At 29.7% G+C, this 14,257-nt stretch overlaps 2 protein-coding genes across 3 annotated transcripts in view; one reads left to right on the forward strand and one right to left on the reverse strand.

Annotated features, from left to right (window-relative positions):
* The first annotated feature begins 1,080 nt into the window (after nucleotides 1-1,080).
* LOC101240732 (protein-cysteine N-palmitoyltransferase HHAT) lies at nucleotides 1,081-3,082 on the forward strand. Of its 2 annotated transcripts, none has more exons than XM_065807070.1 (2): nucleotides 1,081-1,223; nucleotides 1,457-3,082. In XM_065807070.1, exon 2 carries the CDS (start codon nucleotides 1,468-1,470, stop codon nucleotides 2,938-2,940), a length of 1,473 nt encoding a protein of 490 aa, XP_065663142.1. In that variant the 5' UTR covers nucleotides 1,081-1,223; nucleotides 1,457-1,467; the 3' UTR covers nucleotides 2,941-3,082. The 2 variants fall into 2 exon arrangements, with proteins under 2 accessions (XP_065663142.1, XP_065663143.1); XM_065807071.1 differs by having other exon boundaries at nucleotides 1,178-1,253.
* Nucleotides 3,083-3,280: 198 nt separating this feature from the next.
* The window catches only part of LOC136085723 (cilia- and flagella-associated protein 119-like), a 45,851-nt gene continuing 34,874 nt past the window's right edge, over nucleotides 3,281-14,257 (reverse strand). The window contains exons 11-14 of the mRNA XM_065807072.1: nucleotides 10,824-10,855; nucleotides 10,422-10,479; nucleotides 10,287-10,351; nucleotides 3,281-3,404 (exon numbers count right to left, since the gene is read on the reverse strand). Coding sequence (XP_065663144.1) covers nucleotides 3,291-3,404; nucleotides 10,287-10,351; nucleotides 10,422-10,479; nucleotides 10,824-10,855 — 269 coding nt within the window. The 3' untranslated portion in view covers nucleotides 3,281-3,290. The remainder of the gene's footprint in view (nucleotides 3,405-10,286; nucleotides 10,352-10,421; nucleotides 10,480-10,823; nucleotides 10,856-14,257) is intronic.

The raw sequence follows: 14,257 nt of genomic DNA on the forward strand, positions 1-14,257 counted from the left end.
GTTGTGGTTTACCTAAAATGAACTCGATAAAGTATACAGAAATGTTGGATGATATTCTCATAACTTATATGGATGAAAACATGGACAATAATGCCATATTTCAGCAAGATAATGCTGTAATTCACGCATCTAGGCATTCTATGAAATGGTTTAAAGACCACAACATCCTGGTTCTCGAATGGCCAGCTTGTAGCCCGGACTTAAATCCAATCGAGAACGTGTGGGGAATGCTATCAAGAAAAGTTTATGACGCTAAAGCAGCTGGACACCAATTTAAAACTGTTACTGAGTTAAAGTGTAAAATCCTTAAAGCATGGTCCGAGTTGGATCAAACTACACTTCAACGACTAGTGGAGTCAATGAAAGGCAGAATTTTTGAGGTGATCCAGTGTAATGGAAGACATACGCATTACTAATTTCCATCTTTTAATGTAAAAAATATGACTGCGTCTATAGATATATTCCAATTAAAAAATGTACTTTTGTATATCAAACATACTCTCATGTTAATAAAGAGACATAGAAAAAAATTTTTTGTGATTTTTATTAGCCCACAACACAACAATTATTTTGATAATAACTTGCATGCATATCAGTTGACAATTCATAGAAAAAAATTAAGACAAAGAGAAAAAAATTGATGTGTCTAAACGAATATGCCTCAGTGTATTTTAAACAATTATTTCGATATTTACGTTTTAAAATTGCCTGATGTCATTACACGATTACGTAATTCGAATGCGGGATACGTCTATTATTTTTATTAAAAATATTTATTAATACTTTAAATAAAAGTAAAAGGTTTATGTAATAAAAGTAAAAGGTTATCTGTAATATGTATATATATATATATATATATATATATATATATATATATATATATATATATATATATATATATATATATATATATATATATATATATATATATATATATAGTTGATAATTCTAGAAATATCAGAAAACATAGTTAAAAAACACTTGTGCCGACGGAAGTATAGTATAACTAATATATATTATAAAAAAAAAAATTAAAAAATTTTGCTTTTTATTTCCGTGTATCTTTAAATTAAACTTCCCCAGTGGAATTAGCGTTATAAGCAACATTCGTGTTGAACGCGTTAATTTGGCTGCAATGTTAAATGTTTTGTATCTAAAAAGTTGTGAAATAGTTTTTAATTAATATTGGATTAGTTTTGTATTCAGCTTAGAAATTTAAAATGGTAAACAAATCTTGTTTTGCTTTTGTATGAGTATGTAATTTAAAGCTTTTGATTTTAAAGATTTATTTGTGTTAGATGTTATGTGAAATGTTGTGAATTATTTTAAAATAGATTTATTATATTTTATATTGAATTAGTGATATATATATATATATATATATATATATATATATATATATATATATATATATATATATATATATATATATATACATATTTGTATTTATATATAGACACAGCTTTAATGTCAACTGTACGACAATCCGATCCCGTTTTACTGGAATCATATTTTGGCTTATTGTGGTGTCCTGTTCAACTTTTATATCCATTTTTATTATCATTAAAAGTTTCAAGAAAGTATGAAAACAAATTGCCTAAAAATGCCTTTGACATTGGTTGGTTTTCAATCAAACGAGATGCTACCGACATGGAATGGACTTCATTTCGCGGAATGTTGTGTAACCAGTTATTTATTATGTTTACGTATTCCGTTGTGGGAGCGATATTATCAAACAAATTTCCCAAATATAAAAAGTTTTATTATTCAATTGCTGGTGCTTTTTTGGTGATCATCTTTATTTCGTTTGAGGGATTTGTCTTTGTTTTTACATTAGTTACAAGTTTTTATTTTCTTTTACAGCTACGCAACCAAACTCTAATGTGGATGTTTATACTAACCTTTTTAGTCTGTTTTCACACAGATACTTATAGACATTATTTATTCTCTTTATTCGGTATCAAAGTTCTTCACACTATTAATACCTATGTTTCTGTGTTAATGACAGTTTTACGTTTAATAAGTTATGGAACAGAAACCATAAATTCTTCGACTAGTTCATTCTTTGAATACATGTGTTATTTATTTTACTACCCGTTATTTTTCCAAGGCCCAGTGTTAACGTTTGACTTATTTATTATAGATTTTAATAAACCCAAAGTAAGATTCAATACGGAATTTATTTTTAAATTTCTGTGGTGTTGTATTATTGGACTCGCCATTGATGTCTATTTTCACTTCTCATTTGTGAATGCTTTGTCAGCAAATATAAACTTATTGCAAACACTGAATGAGATCGAAGCAATCTCAGTGGGATGGACTCTGATGGTTTTATTTATTTTAAAGTATAAAGTTTTTTACGGATTAGCGAACATATTCTCAAAACTGAATGGAATTGAGGCTCCTGCTCCTCCAAAAATTGTTTGCACATGGTACACTTTAGTTGACATGTGGAGATATTTTGATCAAGGATTTTATAGACTACTTCAAAGATCAATTTATTTTCAAATGGGAGGATCGCATCAAAGCATTTTAAGAACATCAATAGCATCTTTGCTTTGTTTTGCATTTGTATCTCTATGGCACGGGAACGATCAACAGCATTGGTACTGGGGATTGTTAAATTGGTTGGGAATATGTTTTGAACACTGTATAAAAAAAATAGTTAGAAGTAAAAGTGGAGAAAAGTTACACAGCATAATTGGATGTAAAATGCATCGAAGAATCGTTGGAGTAAATGGTTCATTAACATATTTATTTTTAGTATATTCAAACTTGGTGTTTGTAACAAGCATCGAGTCAGCAAACTTGATTTATCTACAAGCATTGTCAAAATGGTACTTTCCTACAATTATCGTCACAGTATACTTAGCAATTCACCTTACTCATGATTTTAACGAGATTAAAAACAAAACAAAGTATATTAATAAACAGGTTTAACAACGGTTTCAACAAAGAAAAAGTTCCACCGTTGAAATATAAAATAAAAACTTTACGAGAACTAGGATCTAATAACAAAATAAAAATTCTTATATTATTATAAAGTATATTCACAATTAAAAAAATGAATTTATTAAGGCAACATATTATAAATTAATTAGTCAAGAACTGAGTATACAATATATACAATATATACAATATATATATATATATATATATATATATATATATATATATATATATATATATATATATATATATATATATATATATATATATATATATATATATATATATATATATATATATATATATATATATATATATATATACGATTTAAACGAACATCATTATTTTTTTCCTATTTTAATGCTTTTAGTTGTTGGAGATTTTATTGATTCTTTAGTCAACTGCATCATCAGAGCTTCGTTTGACTTTAACTTTTCTTCTACGTTTAATGTCAGCTATACAAGAAAACAAAAATTCATGTCAACTGTTCAAGAAAAGTTTTTAAGATAAAACTTAAAAAAAATTATTTATGTAAAATGGTTCAATACAAGATAAAAATTTGTTCCTTAAATTTGATTCTTACTTTTTACTTTAGGTTTGAACACGGACATCTTACGCATTTTACAGAGATAAAGATAATTTCATATTTAATTTTTGCAATCATCTTTTAATTAAAATAAGCTAATATATAACAAATAAAATTTAGATAATGGATTTGATAAAATAATTGAGGTAATTAAATTAAATTAAAAGAACAACAAAAAAAAAAGTAGATAATAAAGGTTTTACATAAAATAGTTCAAGTTACACGTTTAAATACAAATTAAACAAATTAAATATAAGTTAAACATGTTCTAGGGGCGAATTAACAAATTTACCAGGTCGCGTAAATTTTTGCAGAAAAAACAACGAATTTAGTGCAACAAAAATAGCAAAGTTCTTTCATAAGACTCTCACAACTATTATGTTTTAAATATTATTTTTATAAAACAGATGCTAACCCAGGTCACATACATGACAAAAATATTTATTTTTATATGCCAAAATTTTAAAAAAAAATGGAAATGAGGTAAATAAAACCTCGTAACTGAGGTAAATAAAACCTCATAATAAACTTAAAAAGAAACTTAAAAGACATGCCTTTCCCAGTGATACTCGTGGTCCGAAAGGTCCGTGGTCAAACAAATAAGAAACAAATTCCAGTAACTACTTGTGTGCGTGTAAAAACTTTACCAAAGCTGAAAGGTTTTGCTTGCATCTGAACAAAGTATTCTTCTTATCAACTACTGAACTTAATCCCTACATAAAACTGGAGATATAATTTGTGTCCAAATTTTTTGGCATGGCAATAAACACTAAGATCTAGTGGCTACTAAATGTGGTAGAAATGAGCAAACAAATTAATAAGATTTTGTTTTGCATGCAAATAAATTTGATTCAATAAATAACGTCCACAAGTCTTCATATATGACTAAAATAATAAAATTAAGTGTTCATCTATTACTAAATACCTTTCGATAACTATATTTAAATTTATTTAATTAACAGCTGCTAAAATTATAACCTGGATTTTTTTTAATAGCGGGGACTTACAAGCGAGTGAGCCACAGCATAAATTATTTATCTTTTATACATCCGAGTGGAAATGTTGCACCACTCTTTGTACACATATTTTTTGATTTAAAAAATAATATATGGCGCAAGAGAATTACCAGCAGCATTGATGCAATTTCTAAATGTATAATAGATATTTCACTTTCGCCAACCGATTTTAATAGTTAATTAGCACTACGCCTGCAAACTATGTGTTGCTTGTCTTGATCACCAGAGAGGCTAACAAAGTGTTTTTGTTAATACCTGCTTCGTTGAATTTGCTTTGCAGTGTGTTTAATTACTTAGCTGCTATTTCTTTCGTGCAAAAAGCTCTTATGCTCAATTTATAACTTCACCGGTTGATGAAAAACTTTGGTGTTGTAAGTAGTCGGTAACTAGTCTGATGACATGATTGTAGGTTTTATTCAATGATTATTGATTGATAAAATATTTGTAAAACTTTATTACATACTTAAAAGCAAAATAGTAAACATTGCCATATCTATTTCATTATAATCTTCAGGAAATAATTCCATTATCTATAATCTCATTATAACCTACAGGAGATAATTTCATTGTCTCCTGATAATTTTTAGTTAGGAGATAATTTAAAAGTTTTAGATAAGAGATAATGAAATTATCTCTTATCTAAAACTCAAGATTTTGGGCAAAATATTTGTTTTTAAGGTGTTTTTAAGGTCGATTTGAATTCGATGCATGCTTACTTAGTTTGACAAGATAAACCAGATTATGGTTTTTTATTATTATAAGAACCTTATGTGAAATCGTTTTATTTAAAACTAATATTTGTAAATTAAAGCACAAATCTACCTCATCAATTTTTTTTTAAATACTTTTTAAATCTAGTTTTCTTACTTATTGCTTTAAGCTCATGCGTTTCTAAAATTCTCTCATACTTGCAGTTTTATTTAAGATCGTGCATTACTGAAACTCTCTCATGCTTGCTAATATAGCTCATACATTTCTCAAGCTTATACATTTCTTATTTTTTCTAATATGTAGTCTTATTCAAGTTTGTACATTACTGTATATAATTCATCCACCCTATATATATTCAACCTATAAACTTACCAACCCTATAAACTCATCTACCCTATAAATATTTTAATGTCCACCCATCAGGCTGTTGGAATACAAATCAACTACTAATAGCTGAAAGTTAAAATGTTTTAAACCAAACCTATTACATATTCAACAAAACCCTTTAAAATGTGATATATAATGTAGAGATGTCACGAACTGTGATTTTGCCAAATACCGAATATTTGGTTAGGCGTTCGGTTGAAGCACCAAATCCGGTCTTTGAAATTTAGGATTTGAATCACATTATCCGGCCGGATAATTTTTAAATACCCGGGTATTAGATATCCGGTCAAAAAATGAAAAAATAATATCCGGGACACACCTAGTATTATACATTAAATTGTTTTAACTATAGGTATGTATAAAAGTCATACTCTTCAAACTATTTAAAAAGATTACAAAACTAACAAGCTTAGGAATATCTTGCAATTCTTCAATTCAATTCTTAGGTAATTAATTTCAGAAGTTGCAATAGATATAGCACAAAAAACTTCAAATCTATTAAATATGTTATTTTCACAACAATCTGAACTTAAAGCATGGTTTAACTTTAATGGAAATGTCAGTTATATAGCTGTCCTTGGGAGGCTAAATAAGTGCAAGTTCTATAAGTACGAACTGGCAAAAGTGCATAGATGTTAAAACTTGAAAACACCCCCTGCCTTGAGGCTCTTGGTTGAATAAAAATCTTGGGCAGACGTTAAATGCATCCGGCTACTGTCTTGTAGAAGGCTTCCTTGGCAAAGACTTAAGGGGTAAACAGATTCTATCTGTTTACCAGCCTCGCCCCCCTTTTTCATCTATTAGGCTGGCACAGATGTATTTTTAATACATTGATTCCAGTTTAGGATGTTGAATGCTGGATCTTCCTGACTCAATCCATGGGTTTTGCATGTGTCTCTGTTTTTATGACTAGGCAACTCATTCTATTATCTCCTAATGAGGGTACAACTCTAAAACTCAGTTTTATGGTTTTGAGGCAGGCTGGTAGTCAGGTTTCCCGAACTCTGTGGTAGCTCTCAGAGAGGCTGATTCCATCAACAGGTAAAAAATATCAAAGTATTAACAGTGCCATGTTGCGCATAGATGGTGTCCCTAATTATACTTTTGGTGTGCATAGCCGAGGCCACATTTGGATCCCTTTGTTATGGCTTAGGGTTTACTAACAGTAATAAGGCAATTGCTTTGGCTTGGGACTCAAAGCATAGATAGTACTTCTGAGTACTATATATGCTTTGAGTCAAGTTCTTCATCAAATTTAAAAATGAATAAAGTACCAAAAACTATAAAACATAAAAAACTAGCATCACCAAGTTCTCTAAACATATCATTCACTAATATTCGTGGTCTTCAAAGTAACTTTTCTTCTGTTGAGTCTTATCTCTTGCAAAGTTCACCAGATCTACTTGCTTTTTGTGAGTCTAATTTGAGTTCAGCTGTCTTATCTTGTGATCTTAGTATTGATGGTTATCTTCCTTTACTTCATAAAGACTCCAATATCACATGCTTGGCCTGGGCATTTACATTCGTAAGAAGTCACTCATTTGTCGTGAAGCTAGGTTTGAATCCTCAGACTATTCTTTCACGTGCTTTCGTTTAGCACCACTTCACTCAATCACCTTTCTCTTTATTCTATATCGCTCTCCTTCATCTCAAGACTGCACTCTTTTTGATGTTATTTCTGATCATATTGATCAAGCCCTCTCTCTTTATCCATCAGTCTAGATTGTTGTTGTCTGTGACTTTAATGCTTATCACACTGAATAGCTTGGCTCTAGTGTCAGTGATTCTGCAGGCATTTAAGCCCACAACTTTTGCCTTTCTTAATCCCTAATTCAAATAGTCAACTTTCCAAAACGCTTTCCAGACAACCCGAATCATTTATCTTCTCTACTCGACTTATGCCTTGTTTCTGATCCTAGTCAGTGCTCAATTTCTCCACATCTACCCTTAGGTGCTTCTGATCACAGTTTGATCTCTTTAAAACTAATATCCCATTCTTCTTCATCACCTGAATCAACCCTATCATCGTACCTCTTACAACTACCCTAAAGCCGACTGGGACTTTTTCCGTGATTTTCTTCGTGACAGCCCTTGGGTAGAAATCTTTCATCTTTCATGGAATCTTTTGTTTCCTCTCGACGATTCCAGGTCAAGCCTCACTCTCCTCCATGATTTTCCTCACACTGTGCTGCTGCGATTGCCAATCGAAAATGTTACTTCCATATCTATCAGCAAAACAATTCTCCTGAAAACAGATGTCTACTTATTACTGCTAGAAATCATTGTAAAAAGGTTTTGTCTAACGCCAAAACCCGCTATTGTCAGGTCATGAAATCTCGTATTTCATCACAAAAATTATGCTCTCGTAACTTTTGGAGAATCTTTATTAGTATTAATAACAAGGGCAAATCTTTAATTCCACCTCTGTTGTATGGTTCAGACATTGTCACCTCACCTAAAAACAAAGCTGAATTGTTTGCTAAAAACTTTTAATCAATATCATCTCTTAATTCCACTAGTTGAGTTCTACCTGACATTGCCAACAAACAGGTTGATCCATTGCTTGACATTCCTATCACTCCAGCTTCTGTATCTAAAGTGATTTCCTGCTTAGACTCTTCTACAGCTTGTGGTCCGGACAACATACCTGTTATTGTCTTGCAGAAGTGTTCTTCGGAGCTGTTGTCTATACTCTCAAAACTATTCAACAAGTGCTTATCAGAGTCTTGTTTTCCAGTCTGCTGGAAAGCAGCATCTGTTATCCCTATTTTCAAAAATTCTGGAGAGCAATCTGACTCAAAAATTTTGGAGAGCGACCGTCCTATTAGTCTTCTTCCTATCATAAGCAAGGTTTTTGAATCTTTAATTAACAAACACTTAATTTCTCATCTTGAAACTAATAACTTACTTTCTGACCATCAATATGGATTTTGATTTTCTCGTTCTACAGCTGATTTGCTAACAGTAATAACTGATAGGTTTTATCGTGCATTAGATAAAGGTGTAGAAGTTAGGCCATCACTCTTGACATTTCAAAAGCTTTTAACAAAGTTTGGCATGCTGGTCTTCTCCATTAGCTTTCTTGTTAAGGTGTATTTGGCAACATCTTTAAGATTATTGAATCCTTCCTTTTCAAATGTAGTATAAAAGTTTTCATCGATGGACAGCACTCTTCTTATTCTGTAACTTCAGGGGTTCCTCGAGGTTCTACTGTTGGCCCTATACTCTTTTTAATTTACATTAACGATCTTCCAGATATTCCCATATCTAAGGTGGCATTGTTTGCTGATGATAATACCATTTATTCTTATCGTGATGAGAAGCCAACACTTTCTGATTACTTGGAGGGGGCATTTGAGCTTGAAAAGGATCTAACTTCTGCTACATCATGGGGCTCATAGTGGCTGGTGAACTTTAATTCAGATAAAACTAAATTTTTTTAGCCAATCGTAATCGCATTAATTTAGATCTTCCTATATTTATGAACGGTAATGTACTCGATGAGCAATCCACTCTTCATCTTTTAGGATTAACTCTTACTTTCAATCTTTCTTGGAAACCATATATAAAATCTGTTGCAAAAATAGCATCTGTTAAGGTTGCATCTCTTTATCGAGCTCGATACTTTCTTAATTTGGATTCTATTCTCTATCTCTATAAATCTCAAATCCGGCCTTGTATGGACTACTGTTGCCATATCTGGGGCGGATCTTCTAATGATGCCCTTTCTCTTTTGGACAGGGTGCAGAAGCGCGTTGTAAACATAGTTGGACGTGCTCTTGCGGCCCGTCTCCAACCATTATCACATCGTCGTAGTATTGCTTCTCTTTCTCTTTTCTACAAATATTATAATGGGCACTGCTTTAAAGAGCTAGCATCTCTTGTGCCATCTACTAAACTTCATTCTTGTGTTACTCGTAATTCAATTAAGTCTCATCCGTTTTCTGTGACTGTTCCTAAGTGCTCAAAAAACTCTTATTCGTCTAGTTTTTTTACTCGAACATCAGTTCTTTGAAATTTGATACCTTCATCTTGCTTTCCTGATTCATATAATTTGCAATCCTTTAAGTCGTCTGTCAATCGTTATCTTGCTCTATAATCTTCATCTTTTCTCTTCCAGTAACTTCAAACTTTAATTAGTGGTTGCTTGCAGCCTTGTTGGAAGCATAATGCGGTAGTGGTGTAGTGGTAAGAGCGCTCGCTTTGTAAGCGAGAGGTTCGGAGTTCGACCCCCACCACGTCCCTGGAAGTACCGCGCTCAATTTAGTTTCTCCACGCAGCGGCTTGCTCGGCAAGGTTCGTGTTTCGGAGTTAAAGAGTTGAGAGAGGGTTGCACCACGAATAACAACTAAAAAAAGCAAATAAAAAACACACAAAAAAAAATGAGTAGCCTCCTCGACTGTAGTGGCCCCCCTCGGGCCTTGGGGAGGTAAATAATCTAAAAAAAAAAAAAAAAAGCGAAGATGTTTAAAAAACTAAAAAAAAAACTTGCATAATTAGAATTGGCATAAGTGCCGAATAGTTTGCAATATTCAGCCAAATACAGAATAGTAATAAAAGTAGCCGAATAGGCCGAATACCAAATATTCATGACATATTTAATACAATGTAATTCTAGAAAAAATAAACATAAAAACCTTTCGAATGTGTTCATCTAAGGATGATTCAATAAGCTGTTTTAACTCCTTGACAGCAGGAGGCTCTGAAAAAATTTTTGAAAAAGATAACCCACACAAAATAACTTACAAAATTTTTGGTAAGAATATTCTTACCATCTACCACAACAACTTCTTCTGGTTCTTTTTTTTCAACACAAATTTCCTCTTTGTTCTTAAAAAGAAAATATTAGGTCCTATAATGCCATCAGAATCTTACAACACACAAAAAATATTTCAGTAAAAATCTCAACAAATATTAAATAAAAATTATTATACTTTTACATGTAATAAACACTATTATATTAATTACTTTGCTATGTTATTATACAGATTCTTATTATACTAATGTATAATGTTATATGTAAATATAACATTATACATTACTATGTTAATATACAGATTCCAAGTTACACAGTCTTTATATTTCTTAATAAATATCAAGTTAAAAACATATAATAAAACAAAAACACAAATAAAACAATAATACTATTAAAACAATAACTAAATACTACAGACTTCATTAGCATTATGTTGCAAAGTTTCTTCATCTAAATTAATTATAATTTAAAAAAATTAAATTAATGAAAGCAGAAATTATAAAATGTGTGAAAAAAACAATAACCATAATGAAAAAAATCGTAAATCATTATCAGGATTTCAGAAAAAAATAACTTACGAAAAAACAAATTACACCAGCAACACAGCGATAGAAGAAGGTAATAAGATAAGAAATGTAAAAACAGGCCAGGAAGCAATAATAAAAACTTACTATTGCCACCATATCACAACAAATCCTTACACTAGCATAGTGTGTCAGAACAAATCCTTAATGCTACCCTATTTTGTCACAACACATCCATTTAATAGCCTAGTTTGTTACAAGAAATCCCTAACCTAACCTAGCAAACATAAAAAAACATAACAATTCCCTTCATTCTTTTTTATTGGATCAATTCCAGCTTATAGAAGAATTAACTTTTTACATTTTTATTTTTTTACATTTTTTTTTTAGATTTAAATTTTCTGTCAACATTTTTGGTCTAACTGTTATATATAATTTTTTTACAACTAGAATTAGCAGTCTCTGAGTCTTCAAGTAACAAACTTCTAGTATCTCATGGAGACCAACAAGTTTTATTCTGGCAGTCAATACAGATTTCAATCTTCTTGTTCTACTGCTGATTTAAAAAAAAAAAAAAAAAGAGAGAAAAAGTCTGCTGTACTTTAGATGGTAGGAGATAAAGAGTTTTTGAATTGCTTTTGATACAATAAAGACTTTTAATGAAGCCTGTCGATTAGTCTAATCCTGATAAGTGTTATACTGATCTGTTCATAGAAACTAACATCAAATCCGTTGCAAAGTTAGCTAAAAATGACTGTTCAAACACAATAAATGTTTATTTTCTTACAATTATTTCCAGTTTGTATCTTCGTAAATTTCTTTTTCATCCTTGTATTGAATGCTGTTGTCAAATTTAGCTTGGTTCTTCTAAGGAGGTCTTGCCTCTTCTAAGAAGAGTCTAATAGTATATTGCAGTATAGTTGAGGTCTCAGAATTTTTTAAACTGCAATGTAAAAAAGATATTTGAAAAAACTTATTATTTAATATAAGTAATAAAATATTGTCACCACATCTTAAAACTTAGAGACCTGAAATGGATTTTGATCTTGAGAAAAAAAAAAAATAATAATAGTATTTCCAACTAAATTTAACACAATTAAAGAACAAAGAATCAACTGCAAAATATTTTTTAATTTTAAGCTAGTGATTACAATACATATTTTTATTTTAATGTTGCAACAGGTATGATCACTGGTATCACACCAGCTATAATCATTGTTATAACTGCTATAATTACTGGTGCAACTGGTACAAATAAGATTTTATAGCTGAGTTTATATATATATATATATATATATATATATATATATATATATATATATATATATATATATATGTATGTATGTATGTATGTATGTATGTATGTATGTATGTATGTATGTATGTATGTATGTATGTATGTATGTATGTATGTATGTATGTATGTATTTATGTATGTATGTATGTATGTATGTATATATATATATATATATATATATATATATATATATATATATATATATATATATATATATATGTATGTATGTATGTATGTATGTATGTATGTATGTATGTATGTATGTATGTATGTATGTATATATATATATATATATATATATATATATATATATATATATATATGTATGTATGTATGTATGTATGTATGTATGTATTATATATATATATATATATATATATATATATATATATATATATATATATATATATATACATGCTGGTCTACAAAAAGTTTGGCTTTAATATTTTCACGCACATATATTTAAACACACTATTTAAGTTTAGTGTCAAAACTTTTAAACTATTCTTTGACATTTCCATTAGACAAACAAAGATATATTTTAATAGAAATTAAAATTCTTTAAGCACTCACACACAAACAAAGCTAACACAAACTGGGGCCACAGCAAGTGTATTCACATTTTCGTTTTAGCTAGCTCTAACAAAATTGAAAGATTTTACTTTAATTAGAGAAAACAATGAGTTAGAAGACACTGCATTTAAAAAAAGAACATATTTAAAGATAAACCATAAAGCAACTAATCTTCAAGAAATAATTCCTATGAATGCTAAAAATATATATGTAACTTATTTTATTCTGAGAATTCCAAATTAATTAGATTAAAATTTATTACAGGTTCCTAAATTAAGCATCTGCACTAAAAGCATTATGAAAACATAAGCTTTTGTTTTAGGCTAAAAAAAGAGAGGAATTAGGCAAAAAATAAAAAGAGAAATCAAGGCATAACAAAGAACTTCCTACTTTTAAACAAAAAGGATATTCTTTAAAAACTTAACTTTGAAGTATAAGAAACAGATTTATTTTGTATTTACTAAATTTGTACAAACTTTTCTAGTTTTAATGCAACACTAATTACTTTTATGTTTATAAATTTAAATGTTTAATTAAAAATTGGTGTCATTGTTTGTAGGTAAATTTGTTTTAGCAAAAAAAATACTTTTACAATTTAAAAATTGATTCAGACAATCTAAAGTTACTACTAAACAAATTTTGTAAAAATCTAAAAAAAGAAACTCACATTATTATTCAATTTTATATTGGAATTTTAGCACTATGTATTTTTTTTTTAATTTTTTTGATGTTCCATAGCATACATACCTTATATAATTTAAGCCAGTGAGGCTTCAGTAAATACATAAACTGAGGGTTAGAGTTAATCCCAATTTAAATTAGTCTCACAAAGAGCAAGTATGTCTGGTGAAATTTGCAAGGTGTAAGATTCTCCGGGTGAAAAATTCCTTTGAAGACCATAAGTATTTGTAAAAGATAAATAAAAATAACTTTTTATGTTTTATGTATATTATGTATATTTTATGTACTATAATTTTGGTTGTAATTATTAGAAAGAACGCTCCTATTGTATGACAATCGAAAGCAGGGGTTCCCAACCTTTTTGTAATCTAGAGCAGAGTCTCTAGTAGAGTATCAGTAGGGTGATGTGCACCACCTATTTTAAATCTATTTAAAAAAAATTAAAACTCTAACAAATAAATAGAAATATTTAAAATTTTTATTCATTATTTATGAAAAAAAATTTTAACTGTCAAATAGTGGCAGGCACATACAAATCGTTCTGTGGGCGGCATGGTGCCAAAGAACACAGGGTTGGGAACCCCTGACCTAAACCTTTTTTTTTTTTCCTTCTTTCTTTTAATTCTGATTCACTCCAAACAAGGCTGCAAGCAACCGCTATTAAGTTGGAAGATACTAGAAAAAAAAATAGAGTTATCAAGAATCAAAGGATAGTACCCACCAACACTGAGATTAGAAGAAGGAATAGCAGAACTTAAATTAGCCTCACTGATACTA

The sequence above is a fragment of the Hydra vulgaris genome, chromosome 10, assembly GCF_038396675.1.
Source record: "Hydra vulgaris chromosome 10, alternate assembly HydraT2T_AEP".
NCBI classification, from domain to species: Eukaryota; Metazoa; Cnidaria; class Hydrozoa; order Anthoathecata; family Hydridae; genus Hydra; species Hydra vulgaris.